The sequence below is a fragment of the Python bivittatus genome, unplaced genomic scaffold (genome assembly GCF_059951505.1).
Source record: "Python bivittatus isolate LINGU-HERP-01145 unplaced genomic scaffold, Pbiv_v1 ctg000220_np1212, whole genome shotgun sequence".
Lineage (NCBI taxonomy): Eukaryota > Metazoa > Chordata > Lepidosauria > Squamata > Pythonidae > Python > Python bivittatus.
The window spans coordinates 8,832,493-8,857,881 of NW_028277048.1; the positions used below are offsets into that span (position 1 = coordinate 8,832,493).

General features: G+C 42.0%; 1 protein-coding gene across 2 annotated transcripts in view; it reads left to right on the forward strand.

The window, feature by feature from the left end:
- Positions 1–25,389, forward strand: part of PRICKLE3 (prickle planar cell polarity protein 3) — a 28,780-nt gene that overhangs the window by 1,113 nt on the left and 2,278 nt on the right. Inside the window, exons 2-7 of one of the 2 annotated variants that reach the window (XM_088137804.1) lie at positions 4,271–4,356; positions 6,222–6,405; positions 8,574–8,687; positions 17,421–17,558; positions 21,694–21,897; positions 24,016–24,202. In XM_088137804.1, coding sequence (XP_087993930.1) covers positions 4,271–4,356; positions 6,222–6,405; positions 8,574–8,687; positions 17,421–17,558; positions 21,694–21,897; positions 24,016–24,202 — 913 coding nt within the window. The remainder of the gene's footprint in view (positions 1–4,270; positions 4,357–6,221; positions 6,406–8,573; positions 8,688–17,420; positions 17,559–21,693; positions 21,898–24,015; positions 24,203–25,389) is intronic. The other variant, XM_088137805.1, reaches the window with a different exon arrangement.

A 25,389-nucleotide genomic window follows, 5' to 3' on the forward strand; every position in this document is an offset into this window, starting at 1 on the left:
AGGTTGGCTACTTGTAAGGTCTTTCTTATGCTCTTAAATCTGACCGTATTAATTACACAGGCTTTATTTCAGAGGAACCTATGACCTGTCTGATGCTTCTAAACTATGAGCTTCACTGGCCCCAGCTAGTGGGATGAAGGAGGGGTGGGGAGGAGGAATGGTGGGAATGCCACAATTCATCAGTATGTGAAGGGCCAAAACATTCCTTATCCCCTACTTTAATTGAGATCCTGAATCAGGTTTTTTAAAATAAATTAAAAAGAAATCTGCAGACTGCAGAAATTCTTGTGAAGAAAAAGGTAGATCATACAAACAAGAAGTTTATTCACATGAGGATTGCTACACATTTCTATGTAAGTGGCCCATGCATATCCCTAACTTCTACACCTGTGGCCAATATGCGAAAGTGCCCAGTTGCCCATAACATCCATGTGCTAAGTTCATTAGCAAGAGTATATGGAGTCTTCCAGTGAGACTTTTTCTCTTGAAGGTGGAAGGTTTTCATGAAGTGCCATGGAGCCTGGTGGTATTTCAGAGCCAGTGTGGTGTTGTGATTAAAGTGTTGGACTGGCATTGAGGAGCCCAAAGGTTAAGTCCACCCTCAATGCTCCCTGGGTGTTTTGGGGCAGTTATTCTCTCTCAGCCCACCCCACCCAACAGAATTGTTGTGGGGAAAAATGGGAGGAGGGAGCATGATATACACCATCTTAAGCTCCTGAAGGAAATGTAAGATAGGAATTTAATACATGAATCACAAGCAAAAAATTCTGCATCTAGGTCTTTGGTGGAGGAGCATATACTATTAATTTTGGTACTTGTAGGAGGCACAACAAAAGGATAGGGAGAGGCAAGTTAACAGTATAATAACATGTCTAAATTATTATTACAGATATTTTAGCTTCCTCTCAATGAAGACCTAGGAGTTAAGCCAAAGGCTTCATGGAAGAGGTGGAGTTTGAAAGAGGGAGATGTAGTAACAGGTGTTCTCAGATGCAGTTCCACGCATAAGGGGAGGCAAAATGAGCATGGTCAGAGCTGAATAAGAGAGCAGGTAACTTTCTGATAGCTGAGAGTGGTTGGTTGACGAGATGAAGTTCTTTGCTGGAGAGAGCTTTGAAGCTAAGGTTCAGGGGTTTGTGCCAGACGGTGATGGGCAATGGCCTTTGTGAGTGACAGGCTGACTTCTGGTTTGTGATGCAGGCTATGTGGCCTACAACTCTCCTCCAGCATCTTGCTTTCATTCTTCATCCTCTGCACGCTCTGCTTGGGTGGCTGTCTCGCTCTGCTGAATGGTAGAATGCTTCAGTGGAGAATCCTATAATTGGAGACTCTTTTGTAGATGAGCTTATTGTAGACCCTTGACCGGAGAGAGAGAGTCCTTCATTTGATGTGTGGGCTGATATGAAGGGGTGTACGTAGAGATTTCTGGACTTTGCCCATCTTGCTTTTGCTTCTTTCTGGAGGTGAATGGAGGTAAAATTATTAATACACTCTCTGCCCTGGGTTCCCTGTTCTAGGGCAATCTAAATTAAGTCCACACTTCTTGTTTTGTCTTGAGGATTGGGGACACAGGAGGTGCTGGGGGCAGCAGAAGAGAAATGGTGAGCATCTGTGAAGTTATGTAAATGTAGACAGCATTTTCTCTCTGTCATTTCTCTCTCTTCCATTATGTACTGTATTTTTTCTCTCCTTTACTGAAGTTTCCATCTGAGTTTTGGAACAGTGCCTTGGAAGTGGATAGAGACCAAATTTTAAGGTGCAATAGGGATGGGGGATCCAAATTGTGTAGGTGAGTAAGAGAGAAAGTCCATGAGTGAGCAATGCTTCTGTAGGACTCTGAGCCTCTGATTCCCAGTTTTCTGAAATGCTGTAATTGGGATTTCCATATATCCAAATCCTTAGCAATAGATCAGTGGTATTTTCCCTTTTCTTCTAACAGAAAGATTTCTGGGTCATGTTGGGCCATTATGGAGGAAGTTCTACAAAGACAAATAGTTATGTGGGAGAATAAAAAGGAGTCACATATGGTGGATATCCAATCTGGAAGGGGGGGCAGGTAAAGGTTCCATATTATGTCTGCCCTGGCAGATTTATCAAAGCATCATCTGATGAACTACATCCTTCCCCCCTTGAAATCCCTTCTAAGCTGCAAGCGGCTGGGTAGGTATCAGTCAACAAATGTGAGGGGAAAGGAATTATATTGCTTGGGGATTTTGTGCACTCTAACATAATACATTTTAGATTTAGCCTTGCCTGCTCTAGTAGGAATACTGTTGAGAAATGGTGGCTGCTGTCAGTTGTTTGCTTTTCTTTATAGAGAATGCAATATTTGAGCATTTGCAGAATGCCCTTTTCAGAAGAGATTTATTTTTAAGAATCTAAGAACAAAAGTTGAGGGCAGTCTCCCTTTGTCATCTGATGGAATTAAAAAAAAAAAAAACTATATAAGGGGCTTTGAGGCATGTGCAGAGTACTTACCATTCTGAGGGGTACATTGTTCTATTCAGAACAGGAAAATATAGTTTTTTTTCTAAATCCCTATGGCAGTTGCTGTCAGAATATAAAAAAAAAATTAACAATGTGTCTTTAAATGTTTATCAGTTTCTTTCCTTCTGTTTGGGCAACTGGAGGGTGAAATATTAGCCAGGTAAAGATCCTGGTTTAACAGGTCCGCTTCAATTATTCTTAAAACTGATAAGATATATACTGCCATTCTACAGTTAAAATTAAAAAAAAAAAAGATGAAGTCCCAGTGGTGAACTAAAGCAGATAATTTGAGGCTTCGTGGGGAAATAGATGATGGATGGTCCAGGGCTCACTTTTTCTACCCCTTTCCCCATGATTTCACTCTCTTCGCCTGAGGGTGTGGGGAAGGGAATAAAACACCTGAACCCCCCTTTTCCTGGCCAGTTCAGGCGCTGCTCGGGTGAAGTTTGCCTGGGGGGAGGTGAGGGCAGCCCTCGGCTCCTTCTGCCTCTCCCTTCCGAGCGCGTTGCCGCCCGCTCGCTCCCCCCTCCGTCGTCGCGCATTGGCATGGCGAAGTCCATACACGAGGGAGCTAAGATGGACGGAAAGGCCCCGAGAGACCGTCCGGGAAAGCTCCCCTTCTGCTCTGTGCAGTATCGCAGCTGATGAAACTCTCCTCCTCCTCCTCCTCGCGCGCGCCCACCCCCCGCCCCGCCCCGCCCCGCCCCGCGTAAAAAAATTCCCAGGGCGCTTTTTGCTGCCGACTTTTCTCAGTCACCTGTAGTGGCAGAAAGCCAACGTCTGGCCTTTTTCTGCCTCGCTGAATGCACAAAGCAGGTCCCGGCCTGTGGGTTGCATTTTCCCCACAATTCCCTGCTGGTTCCTTGCTGCTTCCTTACCCTTCTCTTTTCTAGGCCTGTGCAGGAACAAAGTTTCACCCAAAAAGCTTCTTGGTTAGCAGTTCCATTAGCTTCCACGGCCAGCATGGAGGGATAGACATTGCCACAAATAGAAATAGACAGACAGACAAATACACACACACACACACACACATCCTTTTCTCAGAAGCACTGGTTGGTAGAGGCAAGGCGAGAGGAAAGGGGGGTGCCTTTGAGTCAGTGTTGACTCCTGGTGACTGTCTGGACAAGTCCCTGCAGTTTTCTTGGCAAGGTTTTTTGGAAATGGTTTGCCTTTGCCTACTTCCTAGGGCTGGGAGAGAGTGACTGGCCCAAGGTCACAGGGGCCTTATAAAAACCCCTCCCTGCTTAAGAGAGGAGGTGGGCAGAGGTTTTCAGGGTGGGCTTCAGGCCATCCTTGTTCCCTTTCTACAAACTGAGAGTTGGAAGTAAAATTCTCTCTTCCTATACCCAAATCCAGTTCTACACACAGGTATACTACACATTCTGCAATAGCAGCTCTACATAAAAATACTGGCAGTTCATTTCAAAAGGGAATTGGTGAACAGTGCTGTTGGGTGCCTGCTGGGGCTAGTTGTACAAGCTTTTGGACTGACACCATTGATACATCCCCATCTGTGGGTAGAGATGACGTGGAATGGTTAGGGTTGGAGAGCATCCATGGGTACCACCTGGTTGAGTAGATACCGAAAAGGGGGCCTCACCCAAACTGGTATCACGGAGGATTCCTGCTGGTGAACGTGTGCTAATCATGCTAGCAGGTGGAAGGGGGCTTTGCAGTTAAGTGGGAACTGTAGGATGAAGCCATACTGGGAACGTTGGGAATTGTGACATGGATGCCATTGCAGTTTTGGTGGTTGATTTCTTGCCTCTCTGTCCCACACCAGCTGCCTGAGTTGGAGGACCCTGACCGGGGCCAACCGTGTCAGGCGTGCGGGGAGCAGTGCCCAGGCTTCCTAGTGCATGGATGGAGGTAGGAGAATGTATTGCCCCTCCTTTGCTCCGCCAAGCCCCCCTCCATCTTCCAAGTGACTTTTCCATCCCCCTCCCTGGTTTATTGGGTTGTTGTTTGCATTGGCTGTTTAGGGTCACTGTGCTTTTCTAACCCAGCCTTCCTAACCCTGTCGCCCAGCAGCTTCAGTGTTCTCAGCCAGCATGGTCAATTATGGGAGAGGAAGTCCAACACATCTGGAGGGCACTACATTGAAGAAGGCTGATATTAGCTGTTTTTAAACCCCCCTTGTTTTGAAAACCATATTTAACTTGCACAATATACATTACACCTTTCTGTAACTGGGAACCCTTAGAAGGTTAGGCTATAGCCTCTGTCATCCCATGCTGTCTGCTCATAAGACTTCTAGCCTAAGCATATCTGGAGGAGAGCAGGTCCGGAAAGGTTGTTAAGGAATACGCATCTTGTTGTACATTCAGTCAGAAGCTGACTTCTGAATAAACATGCTTAGGGCTGCCTGATACGTCCCCCCACCCCCTTTTAATTCATTCTGACATCTGCCTTTTGTGCATGTACTATTTTCACCCCTCCTATTGTTTTATTTGTTTTTAGATATTTTGTATTCAGTGGCTGGAGGCGGGGCGGGTGGGAAGAGGGATTAGACTGATAAAAGCCACGAGACCCTGCAGATGCTGCTGTGATGCTATCTAAATAGAAGTTTAGATAAATGAATGAAAATATTGTCTCAGCCCTGCATCTTTTGTTCTCCAGTTGTTATAGTGTTTTTTTTTAAGCATTTATATATAGTTTTCATTTGTTTCTCATTGTTCTTTTCACATTCATCTCATCTTTCTCTTCCAAACTTACCTTTTCTGGATTCAATTCTTTTCTTTTTTTCAAACACTGACCATTTTCTTTTTCTGAATAAAAATCTGCATGGGAGCAGAAAAACAGTGTAGTTGAGGAATATTTCCGTCCATCTCTCCATCATACATCATATAGCCCCCTCTTCAAAATAGTCTCCATGTTACAGACCGAGTTGTTCCTCTGCATTTCTTCACTCACCTCAATTATCTTGCTTCATCGCTGGTTGCCTTATTCCCCCGGCTTCTGTCACCCAGTCTGTGGGAAGAGAAGCTTGAGAATTGCTTCACCAATCACTGGCTCTAGTCTGTATTGGACCGGTGATGACCCCATTGTGAAGGCTGAGCACAGACTGTTGCACTCTGCTTACTGTCCTTGTTATAAAGTTTGTGGAACTGGAGTGATCCTTGTTTTGTTGTCAGAGTGGGAATAAATATAGTCTACATGAAAATGCCTTGGGTTTTATAGATCACACTGCTATTCAGTTGTAGAAACTTGTATATAAGCTATTCTTGGAATTTAGTTTAAGAGTTGGGGTAGAAGTACCAGTAATAATAAAACAAAACATAAGAACTTGGTACAAGTTTAGAAAAGTTTAGCAGGGTTTTTTTTAAATCAGCCATCTCCTTATTACTATATTTTGGATGCATTTTGTACTTAGATTACTCACATTATCTTGTTTTCCACCTTATAATTGGTCGCTGAATATGTCTTTGTAGTTTGCTGGCTAGTTGTTAAGTTAATAATTCCTTCTAGATTTCTGGGTCTTGATTAAGAAAGAATGTATCTAAATGGAGGTTGATGGGGCCAATTTAATATTGGCCAGGGTCCAGTCTGTAGCTCTGTTCTCCTGTGAGTTGACATTAGATGAGTGTTTATAGGTAAAGTCTTGAGGAACTATGCTTACTACTGTGTTTCTTGATTTTGGCGGGTAACAGAATTGTGTGAGATGTTTTGTTTCTTGCAGCTTCTCCTGGATCTTCCAAGATTAGGTCACTATAAGCATTTTTCTTCCTGTGTAGGAAGATCTGCCAACACTGCAAGTGTCCCCGGGAAGAGCATGCGGTACGCATGGTGCCGGTCGACTTGGAAAGGATGATGTGCCGCCTCATCTCTGACTTCCAGCGTCACTCCATCTCAGATGATGATTCTGGCTGCGCTTCGGAGGAATATGCTTGGGTGCCCCCAGGACTCAAGCCTGAACAGGTGATGCTAATGGTTGCGTCTTCTGAGAGTTTACTCAGCCTGCAGCAAGGCAGGAAAAGATTACATTCATACTTGGTGCAATCTAAGTTGTTATTAGCTCCCCCACCCTATGTCATTTGGTTGGCCCCTCAGTTTAGTGGCAGTTCAGTTGTCCTGGCTTTTTCCAAAGAATCCTGGGAGTTGTAGTTTGGGGAGTGCTCTGAGAATTATTAAACATTTCCTGCCTTATCAATTTTGCTTGAACTACAGCTCCGAGTGTTCTTTGGGAGAAGGAATGACTGTTCCACAACATTGCAGTCAATAGTGTAGATTCGTAGTCTTTAACATTTTAGTTTGCTTCCTTTGGAAGAAATGGAGGAAGAAAGGCAGCAAATAATTGTGGATCCAAGCAAGGAGCAAGAATGGGAAGATAGAAGGTGTGTTTTGGGGGGAGCTTTCTACTGAACCCTTCTGGGCCTTTCTTGCTACACCCTTGGTCGTGAAGGGTTCTTTCAGATGATAATAAGTGCTTTTAAATGGCTGTGTCAGAAACTGTCCTCTTACTGTAGCGTTATTAACTTTTCTTGGTACAAAAGGGGGAAGGAAAACTTAGCAAGAGTTTAGTGTTTTATTGGATCAACTGACCTAAATTTTGGCAGCATGGTTTTGAATCTCACTTAAATCTTCATGCAGGGGTACTCAAAGGATTTTTAAGGCAAATTATGTGGGTGCACTGATGCTGACCTTGATAAGATGGGGTGTTTTTCCAAACAAGAAGGCAGGAAGTTTAAATGGGATTGAATTAGTTTAATTACAAAGTAGTAACTACCCTTTTGGGTGTATGTGTGTGTGCTGTATCACCTAATCACTCCAGTAAAACCAGGCTGTTTGTAATCTGATTAGTAAGCTCTTGATTTAAACTGATTAAAGAGAATCATTTTTATAGTACTTTCTGCTGTTTCTTATTAGCTTTTTCATTATAGAAAGTATTTACCCTTTTTATCTTGTAGATTATCAGGAGAACCCTGTAGGGCCACTTTATTACACCATGAGAAAGTGTTTTCTGAAACCATCCACTGAGCTGGGAGTTGAATCTGGGAATAGTATTTTTATTTATTTATTTATCTATTTATTGAATTTATAGTTGCAATAGTATGGAGGACTATTTTGATCCAGTGCGACTAAATGGATCTCACTGTTGTTTTGGGGGTCCATTTGGATAGCACTTAGTAAAATAGAGTTCTCCTTCCTTTCACCCATCGTGCTGGGCAGAACTGAATTTAAATCCAGAAATTGACGTTTTGTGGGTTTTTGGTATCACTGGTTTATTATTATGGGTAGAGGAGATTGGTGGGGGAGATTCTGTATTGCATTCAGTAGACCAGATTGGGGCATTCCATTTTAGAATGATAGAATAAGGAGAAAGCTTGATCTTGTAGGAAATGGAGGTGTTTTATTGCTTGCTCTTCTCCAGGGATAGGATATTTTGATTGGTAGGGGACTAAGTTTCCTGTTTCAGAGGACACAAGGGCTGCAGTGAGTAAGATGATGATGCATTCTGGGTTGGGCCATATGACGTGGGTTGGGCTGAGAACATTTGTGTTAACTTAAGCCTGTTTTAAGGCCAAGTATATCTCAGAATGTCAGGAAAACTGCTGATTTTGGGTAGTCATGGTTGGAAGGGCTCAGGGAGCTGTAAAAAAAATGGGGCTCAGGTCCCATAGAACCACAGGTTGTCCACCATTTGAAGGTGTTCATGATGAGGGTTAGTCCGTGTTTTTCCTCAGCACTGCAACTTAAGCCCCTTATATCTGGTAAACCTGGGAATTTGAACTTGGAACTTTCTGCAAGCCAAACATATCACCTGCCACTGAACTAGTGGCCCTGATCCTGCATTTTGTTCTTAAGGAAAGAACCGTTTGCATAGCTATGCATCCCCTGGATTGAAAAAGACATCTGATGCTTATAATAATATACTTTCTGGGAACACTTTTGCTTCCAGGCAATTACTGCATATGTTGAGAGCACCTTTTCAGCATTTTGAGACCTAACTGGGATGACCTAACTTGTTTTAGGGGTTTGGTTTTGTGTGGGCTTGAGCACTGGATACAACCACTGTGAGCTCTTTTGTTGGCTCCCTTCTCCAGTCTCCTCCTTCAAAATTCACAAATGGCTCTTTTGACTCTCAGGTATATCAGTTCTTCAGCTGCCTCCCAGAAGACAAAGTCCCCTATGTCAACAGCCCCGGAGAACGGTACCGCATTCGTCAACTACTGCACCAGCTTCCCCCTCATGACAGTGAGGTGAGGAGGGATGATGATGATGATGATGACTATTGAATGAAGGGATGGGATGGGAGTGGAGATGGAGATGGAGTTAAGAGATGATTTCCTACTGAAAGATGTTTTCTTAGGAGTTCTATACTTGATAAATGTGGCCAGATACAAGGGTTCAGGACTTCCATCAAGTATGTGAAAGCATGTATCTTTTCTTGCAAAAACTATAAATGTTAGGAACCACATTTCTAAACAACAACGAGAGGTACAGGAATACCATCCTTTCTTGCTAGTGTGCTGGTTAAGATGTTGGACTAGGACCTGGAAGATCCAGGTTCAAGTTCATCCTCATTTATGGAAACTCACTGGATGACTTTGCCCAATCACTGTCTCTCTGCTCAAACTAACCCACAGGATGCTCATTACAGAAGAAAATTGCATGAGAGAGTGCTGTGTATAAATCTAATGATAAGAATAATATGATATTTCCATGATTCCTAGGCTGTCGGCTAGAACTTGAATAATCAGAAAATTCCCAGTCTAAAGACTATGATGTTCATCACATCCACCTTATAAGGGAGAGGTGTGGTAGATAATGTAGATTTTACAGATTACGGTTCCTGTGCCAGAGAAAATTCTGCATTTGGAAAAAAAATCAAGTATCAAAATGCCAAGCATGTTCTGGTTTTCGATGAATGTACTCAGCGTGCTTGGGCTGTTCAGGATTTGGAGAAACCGTGATACTTGTTTTACATGATGCAATGTAAGCACTGCAAATGGGATTGTAATTCTGTACAAATATGTGAAAAAGGGCCATGTGAATGGTGGTCCCCAGTCAACACACTTTGGAAGTCCAGTTAGTAGAAAAAAGCTCAGGGCCTTTTCTCTGGTTATGCCGCTATTACAGAATTTCTTCTTTGGCTTCTTCCCTTTTTTACTGACTTTAAATGGCTTTGGAAATGTTGCCTGAGAGCATTTGATACACATCTTTCCTCCTGCTTTATTGCTGCTTGCTTTGTGATGGTGTGTGGAAGTGTTTTTTAAGCAGATGAGTAGGATAGAAGTATTTTTTAAAAGATTGTGTTTTGGAGAGAAGTATGCACACACCTGCATATGCACCACTCTGTCCCTTTCAGGGTGACCAACATTATGCAAAGTGCCAAAAAGGAATAAGAGACAATAAGCACAAGAAAAAAATAGCTAAATTTAGTTTATACTAATGTAAATTTAAATATATAAATATAAATATAATTTGTGTCGTGTGGCAGTTACGCCCCTTCCTGGATCGGGGGGACCTCCGCACGGTCACTCATGCCCTGGTCACCTCTGGGTTGGACTACTGTAATGCGCTCTACATGGGGCTACCCTTGAAGAGTATCCGGAAGCTACAGCTGGTGCAGAATGCGGCGGCGCGGACAGTTCTTAATGCCCCTAGGAGGGCACATATAACACCGCTGTTGCGCGAGCTGCATTGGTTACCAGTTTGTTTCCGGGTCCAATTCAAGGTGTTGGTCATCACCTTTAAAGCCCTTCATGGCACAGGACCAGGTTATCTGAGGAACCGCCTCGCCCTGGTCACTTCAGCCCGTCCCACTCGGTCCAGCAGAGGGGGCAGGTTGCAGACCCCACCGGTCAGAGAACTTCGATTGGTGGGGTCTAGGCAGGGAGCCTTTTCTGCTGTAGCGCCCGCCCTATGGAACATCCTGCCTCCTGAGGTCCGGTGTGCCCCCTCCCTCATGGCCTCCAGGAAAGGTATTAAATCCTGGCTCTGCCAGAAGGCCTGGGGGCCAGAGGGGGGCCCGCACCTGTGGAGATGGCTGGTGGGATGATGGGTTGCCCCCCCCCCCCAGCATCTTACAGATTTTTATAGGGCCAAAATTAGAGGAGGTTTTTTAGGGTATTTTTAATATGTTTTTAAATTATTTATAGTTTTTAGCCATCTTGGAGAGAACTGTATTTCTTCTTTTTTATTGTGAGCCGCCCAGAGTCACCCGTGGGGGAGATGGGCGGCATACAAGCCGAATAAATAAATAAATAAATAAATAAATAAATAAATAATTCAGTATACATCTTCATACCTTTCTATCCTTCCTTCCACCGTGTCCAAGAACCATTTCAAACACTGCCTTTTTTCCCCTCTAAATTCCTCACCTCTCACTTCATCTCACCATGATTTTCTCCGTCTTCCTTCGGCCTGTTCACTCTTCCTTCATATATTTATTTGCAGTGTGATTGAAAACCTTTGCCCTGAGCAGTATCCAGTGTTCCTCATTTAGTCTGACTTTGTAATTTTTAAGGCTGCAATTTTTCCTTCTGAACTGGCACGGCAGTTTGGATGACAGTATAGAGATTTCCGTACAGTATCCTTTCTCCTGGCAGGGGTGGGTTGCTGAGAGCACCGTAGCCAGAATCTGCAATCTGCGTGGGTTTCCCGTGACTTTTAGGACAGTTTCACCAGGCTAGTTTTGATTGCTCAAGCTCATAAAGGCTTGGAGCTTACATACCTCAGAAATGGCCTTATCCCTGCTCTTCCACTTGGGCTGTGTTTACTGCGAACCTTCCAACATCTACTTGAGTTGCAGTTTAGATAGCTTTTCACTTGTTGTCTAGAAGAATTTTGCAAAGCCTTTTCTAATTGGCTCAGGGATTGGGAGGAGCTGGCTTATACTCGCACTGTCCTTTATCTTTCTTTTTTTTTTAAATATTTATTTTGGGGCTTCATAAAGGTATGCATTACTGCTGTTGACAAAGATAATAATTATATGCTGCAAAATGAATAAGCAACCCGAAGTCCTCTCTGCCATGAGAATTTAAGCTTTACCACTCAGGGGAATTGATTCCATCCCCCTCGCCCCCAGTGGCTTCAGATTATCTCAAAAGAAGTGATGCTTTATCGGTGGTGTGAACGTACGGGTGTTCTCAAGTACAAACTGTGAACGGTAAAAACCTTACCCTAAGTCTTTGATTTATTTCCCAGTGATTGTTCTGCTACGTTGAGCAAGTGTTTCAGGTAATATGGTGGACTCTGTTTTAGTGAACTAGAGACCAGAACTGGTTTTCTACCGCGTTACCCTTTTCCATCTCATTGTCACTAACAAAAAAACGATCTTTTCTTCTCAGCGTTGGGGGAAGGGGTGGGCAACTGTGAACCAAATCTAGTGGATGTGCTTATTTCCTTCTTGCACGTTCAGCGAGTGGTTTGTGTGTGACAGTGGTGGTGAAGAGTCTGCCAATACACAAATTATTGTTTTCTGACTTTTTTTTTAATAGTAATTTTATTTTACAATTACAATTTTAATTACAATTAAAAGGGTAAAAATCAGTACAAACTAAGAAAAGTAAAAGAATAAAAAGAGAAAGTGCAGAAAATAAAAAAGAAAGAAAAATAGAAATAAAAAAAAAGAATGTAGTAAAGAAAAAGAAAAGAAATAAAGCATCAGCATTTCAGTCCTGGTGTCAGCAAAAGTCCGTAAAGAAGTGAATTCCTACCTTCATCACAACAAGCATAAACAATTTTAGTAACTTATCCTCCTAAAAAACAGCAAATGATCTCTTCTTCCGATATCCCATCTCTTATCTACAAACAAATCCATAAAGCATCAGCATTTCAGTCCTGATGTCAGCAAAAGTCCATAAAGGTTACCAGAAATAACAACATATCTATTTCAACCTTGATCAAATAAACCAATATTCCTTCCTTTTACTTCTAACCTTTAGTCCTTTCAAATAATGTCGTAGGACTTGATTTTTTCCCCATTTTTTCTTTGTCCCTTCTCACAAAATTCTACAACACTTTAACAAGCCTCTTTTTTAAATCCAGTATAGGAAAATTATCCAGGTCACTCTCTTGGCTTGTTGTTTGTATATCCCTTGTAATTATTAAGACATCAGCCGGTTTCTTTTGTATGTCCAGTGTAACATCTTTTTCCACATCATTCTTGTAGCCTGCCATTTTTAAATTCACTTTCAACTCAGTCTCAATCTTGTCAAGTAGAACTTGTTCCTCTTCCATAACATCTTGTAGACACAGTCTATCTATAGAGGCAGACACTCTTAAAATTACCTTCTGGGCCCATTGCACAAAAATATCCTTGAATATGTCCAATGTTAAATTATTTTGCTTCATTCTGTAATTGTAAGTCAAATTTAAGTATTCTACTCCTTTAATTGTAATCTTTAGCTCCCTCTAATTAATTCCCTCTAGTGTCCAATTTTTAAAATCTTATTCTGTTTTTTTAAAAAAATTAAAAACAAAAGCATTTTCCCACAGGAAAGATTCTTTATAATTAATTCCAAAATCTTATTTCAAATTTATCTGGACTCTTAGTCTGTTTGTAGCTTTCTAAAATCAAAGTTTTAATCACCCCTTTTCTGTTTATTCCAAAAAAAAACATTTTTTAAAATTCTTAAACTTGTAGTTAAAACTTCTTTTGCCAAGGTTTGAAGGAAACTCACCCGGTGCTGTCAGACCTATCAATCTCAAGGTGTCTAATAGCTGAAAAGCAATTAACAAGCAATTTCCAGAAGTGATTAGAAAAGGAAGTCGTGCATGCAAACTTAGTGTCCTTTCAAAGGTGCTGACCACAGTTTGAGCAAGATGGCTATTCCCTTGTCTCCCAGAGCTCTAAACCTGCTAGAAACTGCTATCATGAGGAGCAGCTGCATGGAGCACTTGTGGGTATGATGGAATGTGAGGGAGACCTTGGAAGACAGGGGGAAGAGATGCCACCTAGGGAACAATCAGATAAAAGAGACAGGAGTCCGCAACAGAATAAAGGCCAGAGAAAGAAACTTAGGAAGGACCCACCCTAACTATTCAGGTGGTAGATAGGGAGGGCAGGAGATTTGTACTTTCAGACTTGCAAGACTCTGTTAATACAGGCTTACAATAAAGTAGAATTAGCTTATCTATTCATGTTTCCTGTCTGGTTTACCTGGGAGGGCTGACAGTGGGCGATTTCAAGTCCTTTCCTTGTCTGGAGAGGAATTATCGAAGAGCTGGTCTACTCGCTGGCTCCTCATTCCGCCGCGGTTGTCAGCTCCATGGTCTGCCATTTCTTCTAGAAGTCATTTTCTGACTTTTTAAAGTAGCCCTGCTACCTGTAGATCCCAACCCACCTTCCCCAAGCTTCCACCATCCATCAGTTTGGAAGGGAAGGGAAGTCACAACATAAGACTCCATGTATATATGAGAATGGAGGCTTCAAGGCAACAGATAATTTGGCAGGGCTGCTCCCCCCTTTCACCCTGTGTTAGTTGCACCCAATTTTCTTGCCCCGTAAAAGGGGCATGCTTGGTTGCCTTCAGCTCTGATCTGAAAAAAAGCAGAGTGGGCAGTGCTTGCAGAGCTCCTGGTCATTCTTGGTGGCCGGGGGTGGGAGAATGCAAGCACGCCATGTGCCTCTTCTCTTCCAACTCAGTGACATCTCAGAGCTTAAAACCTCCAAATGTCTCATGTCCTGTCAGCATGCACACAATGGGAAGTCTACAGAGTTAAAACAATTGCCCCTCTCTGAATCGGAAAGGAATTTCCCCAAGATCGATCTTGTGTATTTTGCTAGATTAGTTTCTTTGCTTTCTCACCTGCTAAGTTGTCAATCACTGGCAGCTATCAGCTCTGAAGGCCATTTACACAATCCTTTTCTCTGTTTGCAGTCTAAATGATTGGGCTTAATCTACCACAGGTGGCAGGGCTGATAATCACCAAGAAGAGGCATACACAAATATTCTTGCAATTTGTGATGCCCATTAGGTTAGCGATGCATAGCACTTCATCTATTCTATACGTGTCTTTTCAAAATATCTCAACAGGAGATAGTTCTACAGTGTACATTATGATTATGATTACTGATGAATGAGGATGCTATTGTTATTTATCACTGTTACATGTTATTCTGCTTTTGCTGCACATAATTGAACGCCCCTCCTCCCATCTCTGGAGCTTTCACTATGACTTGATTCTATGATTTCAATAAGAATTGGAAACTTGATATTTTTAAAATTAAAAACATTAGAACTCTGCATTTTGTTCTAAGTGTTCTGTACTTAGAAAGGATTGCAGATTGAAAGGACTGAAGATCATTCCCAATAATAACTGTGACTGTGAGAAATTAAATAGAGAAAGTCTATTCTCCTCTAAAAGAAGCGATCAGGGGATTAATTGCCTGGGGTCCTCTACATGGAAGGAGGCCTGAAGTCTAATTTGGTATCTGCAGTGATCAGGTGGATCACTATTTTTCATCCAAAGCAGCAAAACGAATTAGTTAAAATATAATGCCAAGATCCATTTCAGGTTTCCCCACACTCTTCCAGTCATTGGGCTGTTGACTTAAGTGGACAAAAGGCAATGAAGATAAGGATCATATTCATCTAGAATGCAGTGAGAAGAAAGGGCGTGAGAGTGCGGGTTGTTTAAATAAGCGCCTGTCTCCAGGCATCTCAGAGTTTTGAAAAAGCCCTGATAGAGGTTGCCAGTTTCAAACCATAAACAGAGGAAGGATTTCTGTGCTAAATCTCTTTTCTCCACTCTCTTTAGCTCTCAAGGAGCTAAATTAATCATTAGGCTCAGCTTCCTTGCAAAGGGACCCTCTTTGATGTAGTTTTCTGATCAATCCCCAGAGTCCCAAGTATGCTGCTCCCTGGAAATTCCTCACCTCCCAGGGAGTAGGAATTGATTTGTTTACACAAGGTCAGTAAGCTAAAAGCTTTCCCTTACTTGTGCACAACCACCATCCTGGGCAATAGATGGATGTAAAAATATAAAATTGTCTCCGGGCAAGATTTAATTAATTTATTCTATGTACCAGATCCCTGGGGCTTGATAGGGCAACCTGGCGCTGTGGGATCCTATGATTTGTGGCTGGTTAGTTGCTGCCCTGACCTGTGCTGGTTTCACTTGCTTGAATTGGTCATTTGCCAGCAGGGATCTGCTCCCTTGGGGTCTGCATTGCCCAGACCAAAGGCTGCAGAATCTCTTTTCTGTTGAGATCTTCATTCTCTCAGAGGGAGTATGTTTGGGGCTGAATGCTGGCAATGAGTTGGGAGGTTACTCTTTTTCTTTCTGTTTCTTTCTGCCATCTCCTTTTTATCCTCCTCGCCTTCTCCCATCCCTCTCTTTTTGTTTTCTCTCTTCCTTGCTACAGATGTCTTTAGCCAATGATCTGTACAACATGAAGTTATGCTAAATCTATTGCCCCACCTGTCCTAATCTGAAGGCTGGTGTCCTCTAACCTGGCCTAGTAAATGGATGGTTCTCTGTTTCAGCTGGGGGCTAGTTAGATAACATACAGCTCTTCAGATGTTGATGGACTGCAGTTACCATCATGCTTCAGAACTGACAGTGTTGGCTGGGGGTAAGGAGAATTAGAGTTCATCAGCAAGAGGAATACCATCTTACCCAACTCTGATTTGCATAATTGTCCCTCTCTCGTTGTACCCATTCCATATATCCTAAAAGATTAGAAATATTTCCTAATCAGTTTCTTTTCAGATTTCCATTTTTTGGGGGAAAAGGCCTCATAAAAATGGGGAAAGATCTGCAAATATTTCTGCTTTGGGATGGGGGAGGCAGCTTCACATATCTGTCCAGGAGAGCAAGATGTAAGGGCAAAGTCAACAAAGCTGAGTTACCTTCCAAGGGTGTGCTGTGTTCTAGGCAAACATTATTCTGAGTTGTCTAGAACCTCAAGGCTGATTAGCTATTGTGTTTCATCTTTCCAGTGGGAACCGAGGCATGGCAAGGACATGTGGGATGGGAAAAGGACACAGAGTTGGAATTTGATGCAGATGGCATTGTGTGAAAATTATTCAATTCAAAGCACAGAAGTTTTGATGGGAGGGGAGGTGGCCTAGTGGCCATCCAGAATGGAGTGGGATTGGAGAGCTCAGGGGCCTGAGCTCTAGAGACCCATCTCTCCAAGACTCAGCCTGGAGGACCAATTCGGAAGCTGTAGGGATTCCTGTTTTTTTGTTTTTTGTTTTTTTTAGCATCTCTTGCTGATGAGAATTATGTATGCGAACTAGATCTATTAGTTATGTTATTGCTGTTTTAAGATGCACTGTAGACATTGTCCATGAAGACTTGGGAGATCGGAAAGAGGTGTAAGTAGGGGTTGTGTTCTTGGCTACAGATTGGGCAGGGGTTGTTTTGGTTTTAGTTAAAGGTACTTTTACATACTTGGTAGCCATTTCCAGACTGATTTGTGTGCTTATTTAGAACTAAATTTTAGTCTTTTGAAAATGGGGTTGAAAATATTTTGAGAGACAACTCATTAGTGTTGAGAGGAAAACAAATGGGCTTAACTAAAGTGATCTTGCAGGCATATATAGGTAAAATAATAGTTCAAATTGTTAACTCATTGGGGCAGGGTCCTGGTTTTATATGGTACTGTACCCTGTAAAAATAGACTAGAAAGATTTTAGGAGTTGCACTGAATAAATAGACATCTCCTTCCAACTTTCTATGTGGTTTTATTTTAACAATTATTTTCTTCTTTATGGGGCTTCAACTTCCCTAAGACTGTATACTCTGTTCCTTCTTTCCCTTTTTAATCTGTGTGTTCTGGTATGTGATCAGAATAAGAGTTCATCAGCCAGCTACCCCCTTTTGGAATTTTGCTCCAGAATTTTCTTTCTTCCTTTTGGAAACACACATACTGAGTGCCCCTGGAATGGAAACAGCCACCCTGCCCCAGAGGCATCAGGACAAAAAATCTTGACCTTTCTTGACCACCTTGCCTTCCTTTTCAAATCTATATCCAGGCTCAGTACTGCAGCTCCCTAGAAGAGGAGGAGGCAAAGGAGTTGAAATTATTTTCACAGCAGCGTAAGCGAGAGAACCTTGGCCGAGGAACTGTCCGACTCTTTCCTGTCACCATAACTGGAGCCATTTGTGAACAGGTATGGGGCCTCATTTTGTACCCTATCGATGTAAAACAGTTCAAGAAGAATGGATTTTAAAAAAATTCTTGGGAGGAATAATTTGAATCAAGCTAGACATTTGGCAGTAGAGTCTTGAAACACTATTTTTTGCCCAGCATCTAAAAAATAGCAAGTGATTTGGGGTGGGGTGGGGTGGGGTGGGGTGGGGTACAGGAGAAAATAGGAAGAGCCTTCTACCTGCCTGCCACATCTCCCCTATACTTGATTGCTTCCACCACCTTTCCCAAGATGCTGAATCTCAGAGGAGAAGAGGTCACTTCTCCCTTTCAAATTGTAGCCTCCTTCCTCACGTTCAGGTTTTTAGATGCGCCCAGAGCACATTCTCAAACACAGACCTTCCTCCAAACATTTAATGTGGTAAAGTTCAAATTAAAACCAGAGTAAAAATCTTTATTAACTGATCATGGGTCCTTAAATCTTCTGTGTTGAATCTGGCATTAACTTAGAAGTGGCTGACTGAATCAAAATCAGAACTTCCAGGGTAATTCCATGCTTACCATTCTTGGGGATTCTCAGGGCACTGTGCACTGGAAGGACTTCTGTTCATTGTCCACTTTTGCTATTGTTGTCGTGGGTCTCATTCATACAAATTATCATGACGTGAGGATCTTCACAATGACTGCAGGAGTTGGCATTCGTGGCAGCTGCTAAAGGCATGTCTGAAGAGCATCTTTCTAGTTCCCCCTGCAGGGTTCCTTTTTGCTCATATTTCCTCCAATTGAGGGGGAAGTGGCACCATCTTCCTGGTCCCTCAGTGGAATTCTAAGTCGAAGAAACCACCCATTGCTATAAGAAGGGCAACCAAGGAAGGAGGACTCTGTGCAGGTGGCTGTGGCAGCTGTTGGAACCACTAGCCGCTTCAGTTTCCTTGAAGGCTCGGCACTTCATAGAGTTTCATTCAGACACTCCTGTATGACTTGGGGCTGTATCACTAATCCCCAAACATGAGTAGTGAGTCAAGGAAGCTGCTTTGGTTTCTTTTATTATAAACTAATGAAGTATAAACTAGCCTCTTTTATTATAAACTCATAAAAGGATGAAAAAATTGTGCTTATTAAAGAGAAAGATGTACAATGCCATCCTTCCCTGTAAATTACAGTCTTTGACCCTGGAGGACTCTTCCTTTATTTCAGAAGTATCTGTCTAGCAAAGGGCCTTCTGCAAATGATTGCTCTCTTTTGCTTGTTTATGGATTCCAGGAAATTTGCCTGGGGTTGATAAGGCTTTGTGGGGCTAATGCTTTGGTGATCCCTTGCTTCTGCTAATCCCTGGAATTTGGGACTTTTAGACTGTTTCCCCAGTAGTCATCAATAGCATCTTCATATTATCATCCAGCTGTTGAAATGATGCAAAGCTTGTTGTCATTATTGCTATTTTTGCACAAGAATGGCTAGATAAACTAGAAGATGCTGTAAGTCACTAATGGGGAAGTGATCTTAAAAAGGCAGATTTCCCAATCATGTGCCTATGCATTTGAATATCAGATTTTATCCAGGTCCTTGTTCTAGGACTATCAGGTCATAGGGATTTTTGCAGCCCAGATGTAGCCTACTTATCATGTGCTTAATCAGTTGTGGTTTGGTTCTAGATATTAATAACACTCTTGATATTGAGATATTAACAATTTCTGCCTTTGGTAGAATGGTAAGGATTTTCCTGGACTTTAGTTTTCAGGTAGACAGTTGTTTTGGGTAGTTTAAACCATGATTTGTGTATAGAAGCTCCCAGCTTCTGTATCTTCAAGTAAAAGGTTTATTGGGAGCAAGGCTGAGAAAAGCCACTTGGTTGAGACCAAATTGCTCCCTTGGATGAATACCAGTTTCTGCTCTTTGGAATGTTGCCCATTGCATTCAGCCACAATGTGGTCTGGTTTTGGCTTAGTGTGACATGCAAACTCACACTGTATGCATAACTGGACATTTTTGTTTTTTGTTTCTTTTTTGCCTGCCAAAACATTCTTGCCTGTCAGTGAGTTCTGTAATCACAACAAGGACATCTTTGAATGCATTCTACATGCTTTTTTTTTTTTTTTTTTTTTTTATGGTGCCTTTGAGTCAGTGTTGACTCCTGGTCCCTGGACAAGTCCCTGCAGTTTTCTTGGCAAGATTTCAGAAGTGGTTTGCCCTTGCCTGCTTCCTAGGACTGAGAGAGAGTGACTGGTCCAAGGTCTCCCAGCTGGCTTTGTGCCTAAGGCGGGACTAGAACTCACAACCTTCCAGTTTCTATCCTGATGCCTTAACCACTACACCAGCCTGGCTCTCTACATGCTATATGTCTTCAGTATTCAAGTAACTGAGTTGATTAATGTAATCGAGTTGTTGATTAATAAAAGTTCACCAATCTTGTCTGTGCAAATGTATCTGCTGTTGGGCAAAAACTTTTTGGACATGAGATTTTATCACTAGTGGTGGGCAAAAAGGGAACAAGAGCTCAGTTTTATTTTGAAGAAAAAAGCAGCCACAAGGCACTAACCTGGAATAAATTCTTTGTTGGGTCTCCTGTGCTGAAAGACCACTCTTCTCCCTGACTCTTTTCAGTAAGCAGCACCGCTGACTGCAAATGGCAGCTGCCAGGGAGTGGTTTTCAGCAGGAAATCAATTTACAGCCATGACTCACTTTAAGACAGCTTCTTACACATTTGGAAAAAGAAAGCACAAATAATATAATCTGTCATATGACCCTGAGAACAGAATATTTCTCAGTCCATGGTGGTCCATGCACTCAAACATTATGTTACACCTGCTGGTATAGAGTGCAAATGATTGACAGTGGACTCCTTGGACTGAACTAAAATGGGAGTTGATAGTTTTGGTTGAGTGAGTGTGGAAATCCAGCCATTGCTTTACTGTTGAGAGTGAGCACCATCACGATCAACACTGAGCCTTAACGTAGTTAATTTGTTTAAGTATAGCATGTTATCTCAGCATAGTTAGTTTGTTAATCCAAGTTTAGGTTAACCTTCCGCAGATGACGAAACCTTCCTACAGGTTGACGAAAATCTAAAGAAAACCCCCAGAACCTGTTCTGTGATACTGCATTACCTGTCAGTGGTTTTCACCGAATGAATGATTTTAGAAAAATAAAAACCCGTATAGAAGAAATATGAAAGTAAAGAGCCGCACCCTGAATTAAATGTTAGGTCCTGATTTCAGACTGAAAGCAGCGTTTGGAAAAGTTTAAAAGCGTGAAGCTATCTCCGGCTTCTGTCTGCCTGTGTGGCTCCTGCTCAGGGCAATTCTGATGTGTAGTCAGCTACCCTAGGTTGGCTCTGCCTTGCCTTTTTCACAGATTTAAAGAATTAGGGTTATTTCAAGTGCCACGTCAGGATCTGAATTTGAGAGAAGGTGGACTGCCAGGGCAGGGTGTAGGAGGGAAAAAGAAATATGCCAGAGGAGCAAGTCTGACATCTAGTGGTTGCATCAGGTACGTCAGCTTCTCTTGGCTTCCATGATTAGCATATAGCAAAGTTAAAGAAAGAACCTGCCTGCCTATTGTTTTATTTCATTCTAAATGAATCCATTTACCTTTCATTAAATTTGCCTAAGTGAAAAATCCAGAAATACATATATTTTAAATGGAATACAAACTATACTTAGGAGCAGCCACAGTAAATCTATTCAGAGTGTACTTGCCTCGTTAAATTAGGACTGTGAGATTTGGAAAATGACATTTTCCAGTTGTATTCTTAACTTGCTTATAAAATATCATAAGCTCTCAGTGAGTGAAGAAGAGCTCCTCTGGTGAAATGTTTTCAATGGAATGGAATGTCAGAGGTCGCCAGCATCTTTGGAATTCTCCTCGGCCAGATTAATTTTTTTCTTCAGTATGTTAATGTGGTTAGAGCGCTTGGAAAATATGTCACCCCCAGAGAAACAGCTGACTCGAGGGTGGAAAGTCTGGATGCCCTGAAACAAATATGTATGCCAGAATTATGGTCTCACTGTGGGAAAAAGCAAAAATGGGTGTCTCTCGGGAGTGCCGTCAATATTTATAATCTGGAAAGCGTAACACACCTCACCTAAAGGAGTGCTGGGAACAGAATCCATTGTGCTGGCTTTCCTATGTTCTTGACTTCTTGTTCTTCTCTTGGCAGTGTGGGAAACAGATTTGTGGCGGGGACATTGCTGTCTTTGCCAGTCGAGCTGGGCACGGTGCCTGCTGGCACCCCCAGTGCTTTGTCTGTACCACTTGCCGGGAGCTCCTTGTTGACCTGATCTACTTCTACCAGGAGGGCAAAATCTACTGTGGGCGCCACCATGCCGAGCGCCTCAAGCCACGCTGCGAAGCTTGTGATGAGGTGAGAGGGACCAGCCAGACTCTATGCAGAGCAGCAGGGAGGCCTTTGGAAGGCTTCCCAGAATGAAAAATGTGGAAGTTGGGCCGTTGGGACCATTTGCGTCAGTTGGGGATATGTTTGCATGCTTTAAAGCAGTGTTTCTCAATCGCAGTGACTTTAAGATCTGTGGGCTTCAACTCCCAGAATTCTAGGATTCCACAGGTCTTAAAGTTGCTGAGACTGCGAAGCACTGCTTTAAAGTGAAGACTATCCAAATGTTACTGTAGCTTGGTTTCCACATAACAATAAGCCAGGACTTTTGTAGTCTGTCTGTGGTTTGTTTAAAGGTATAGACCCACCTCAGAGAACAAACAATGTTAGGTGTTTTACAATCAGCCACAATTTAAAACCATGACTTGAAGTTGGTTCCTGGCTTATTTTAACCGTGACTGTTTTTTATGTTGGAACTTGTCCTGCTTTCCTGGTTTATTTTTATCCTCTACCCAAATTTCATGCCAACCTACAGAAGTACCATGCAAAAGAGAGATCATTCTTCTGCCTAATCTAGCCTTCTTCCCCCCGCCCCATCTCTGCATTTTTTCTGGCAATAGTGCTTGTTTTAGTGCCCTTTTCTTCTGGAACAAATGGTAAATGTGAGAATCTGACTTTCATATAGCAAATAATATATTTGCCCCATCGGAGCATAGCAAATTATCCATCTCACAGAATCAAAACACACTCCCAGCATAAAAATGTGCAGCTATCCCCACCAATCCCTCTCAGAAATATAGACAAAATATACCTCTCACAATCCCATATTCAAAATAACTTCTCACAAAATGCTGACAAATGCACAGAGAAACCTAGAAATGTGTACATGCAGCCCCCCAACATAGGTCCAGACTTTGTCAAAGACTCTGTACTCACAAAAAGATTCCATAAAACCACAGATTTCCACAGTGACTCATGGGAGAAGAACAGATGATACAATAAACAGGCTCAAAACACTATCAGAAATGCCTTTTAGAATCCAAGATATTTGGGATGGTATCTGAGTAGTAGCAGAAGTAGTGGGAGCTGAACAAGTCATGGTTATTTTGATAGTCTATAAAATTGATTCTAGCCTCACCAATAAACCATGGTTAAAACATATATTGGCTTTAAAATATATGGATTCAACCTCTGAACCAACAAACAGCTTTGTTTTAAGAAGCAAAAAATGATGTGTTAGTGTGGAGAGCCAATGGAATCTAGACACCATTTATTCATAGGCTTGCCCTTGTCATATGTAGGTTAAGTGGGGGTTGGGAGTTGAATTCTTTCTCATTTTAGAGCCTTCCACTTTATCATTCTCAGGCACTTCCAGCTCAGTTCTGATATTAGAACAATTGAACCAGACTAGGAGAAAAGTGACAAAACATGAGAGATCTTGGGAGGAACCAAGATGCTAAATATAAACCTCTTCTTTCCCAGAGTACTGTATAGATAAACAGAGTAAACACACAAATTAATGTAGCAGTTCTATCTGAAACCAGCTCTTTGCATTTCTTAGCCCTGTGGCTTCCTGGGAAGGGGTGGTAAACATTTCAGGTGAACTCATTCTAACATTTTGTGTGACCTCACCTCCAAGAATCCAGAAATCTTGCCTGAAATCTTGTGAGAACATCCCAACTAATGAGATTATGCACACAAGCAAGATTTTGGCCATTTAATTTTAAAATTTTGGAAGTCTTTGATACCATTGGTTGGTGCCTTCTGCTTCTTGAAATTCCATCCCTTGAAGACTATCCTTCTATCCCCACTTCCACATCTGCTGGACAGTTTGTGAAAACCAAATCAGCAAGACCAGATAGTTTTTAGATTGATTGATAGATTGATTGATTGATTGATTGATTTACTTACTTACTTATCATGTTTATGTAGCCCCCCATTTCACAGTAAAGTGACTCTAGGCGGCTTACAATAAAAATAATAAATTATGCTCAGAAGGTTCCAAGGGTACTTGTGAAAGGCTGTAACATTTTGCTGCACATTGAGGTTGGGAATGAATTTTAGTGCTGTAGGATTTTTCTCCTAATCTTTAATTTTTTTTCTATGGCCTCTCCTCCTCGGACCCATCTCCCTGCTTTCCCTGAGCAGATTATCTTTGCAGATGAATGCACAGAAGCTGAAGGCCGTCACTGGCACATGCGCCATTTCTGCTGCTTTGAGTGTGAGGAGGCTCTGGGTGGGCAACGATACATCATGCGCCAACGTCGCCCCTATTGCTGCCATTGTTACGAGAGCCTCTATGCAGAATATTGTGACGCATGTGGGGAGCACATTGGTAAGATAACTCAGTGCCTGGAGAATGAAAGGATTGGATTATAGCAGCATTTCTTAAAGTGTGGTCACCCAAGACCCTCCCAAGGGTTTGGGAAATCAAAATTATTTGCCAGCCTATGTTGAAAAATAATACAATATTAAAATCCCATAAAACAATCATGAGAAGCAGTAGCAGCAGTGAATGCATCCATTTTAATTTTTAATATGGTAAATATCGATAAAGTTATCATATGGTAAATATCAATGAGTTATCATACAAACAAAAGCTCTTTTGGGATCCTCCATAATTTTTAAAAGTGGGAAGGGGTCCTGAGAGAAAAAAGTTTAAGAAATACTGGATTATAGGCAAGACAAGGCTCCTGGAGTCTTCTGAAAGCCCACATTTTCTTCTTCAAAGATGCAGTTGGACTAGAAATTCCCAGTCCTGCAGCAGTGATGAAGTTGTGACGATACACACATGATTAGTACCAAAAGTGAAACCACTGGCTACCCCCAGAATCCCCTATCTCACCAAGGCATAATATGACATATCTCATTGTAGTATAATGTGTTTTATGAACTCAAACCAGCCATTCTAGTTTATATGCCACGCATCATGGTTAGTGCAGTATGTGAAACCAAATAATGGCTTATTTAACAAATCATGGTTAATCAACCCACGTTGTAGCATGATGTGTAAAGTTCAGATGTTTATTGCTTGTTTATAGTAACTGGAGAGTCCACAATGTACAGAATTTTCTGCAAGTCTTGCTTACTGCAGTCCAAAAATACAGTCAGGCATGTGGTATAATATGAACACATATAAAATTGACATGGGCCAGACATTTTAATTGGGCATTAGTTACTCAATTTTCAGATAGATGATTTAGGATTTATTTTATTTTTGTTTGCAAGAATAACAGACAGCACTGGATCTGAGTAGAAGGACACGAAGGGGAGGTGTTCTTCCATCCTTGGTTTTCTAGCAAGGATGCAAAGATATCTGCTTTCTGTTTCCTAAATGAACGTAAGATCTCAGTGTTGGCTTTGGTGGTGCTTTAAGTGAGGCAAGATAAGACTTTTGAACACAATGCTTTTTACCATTTAAAAAGAGCAGCTTCTTCAGCCTCTTTGCAAACATCTAGAAACAGGAGGACGGGCCCCAGAACACTATGGAATAGATCACCTTCATTGGCAAGGGGATTAGAG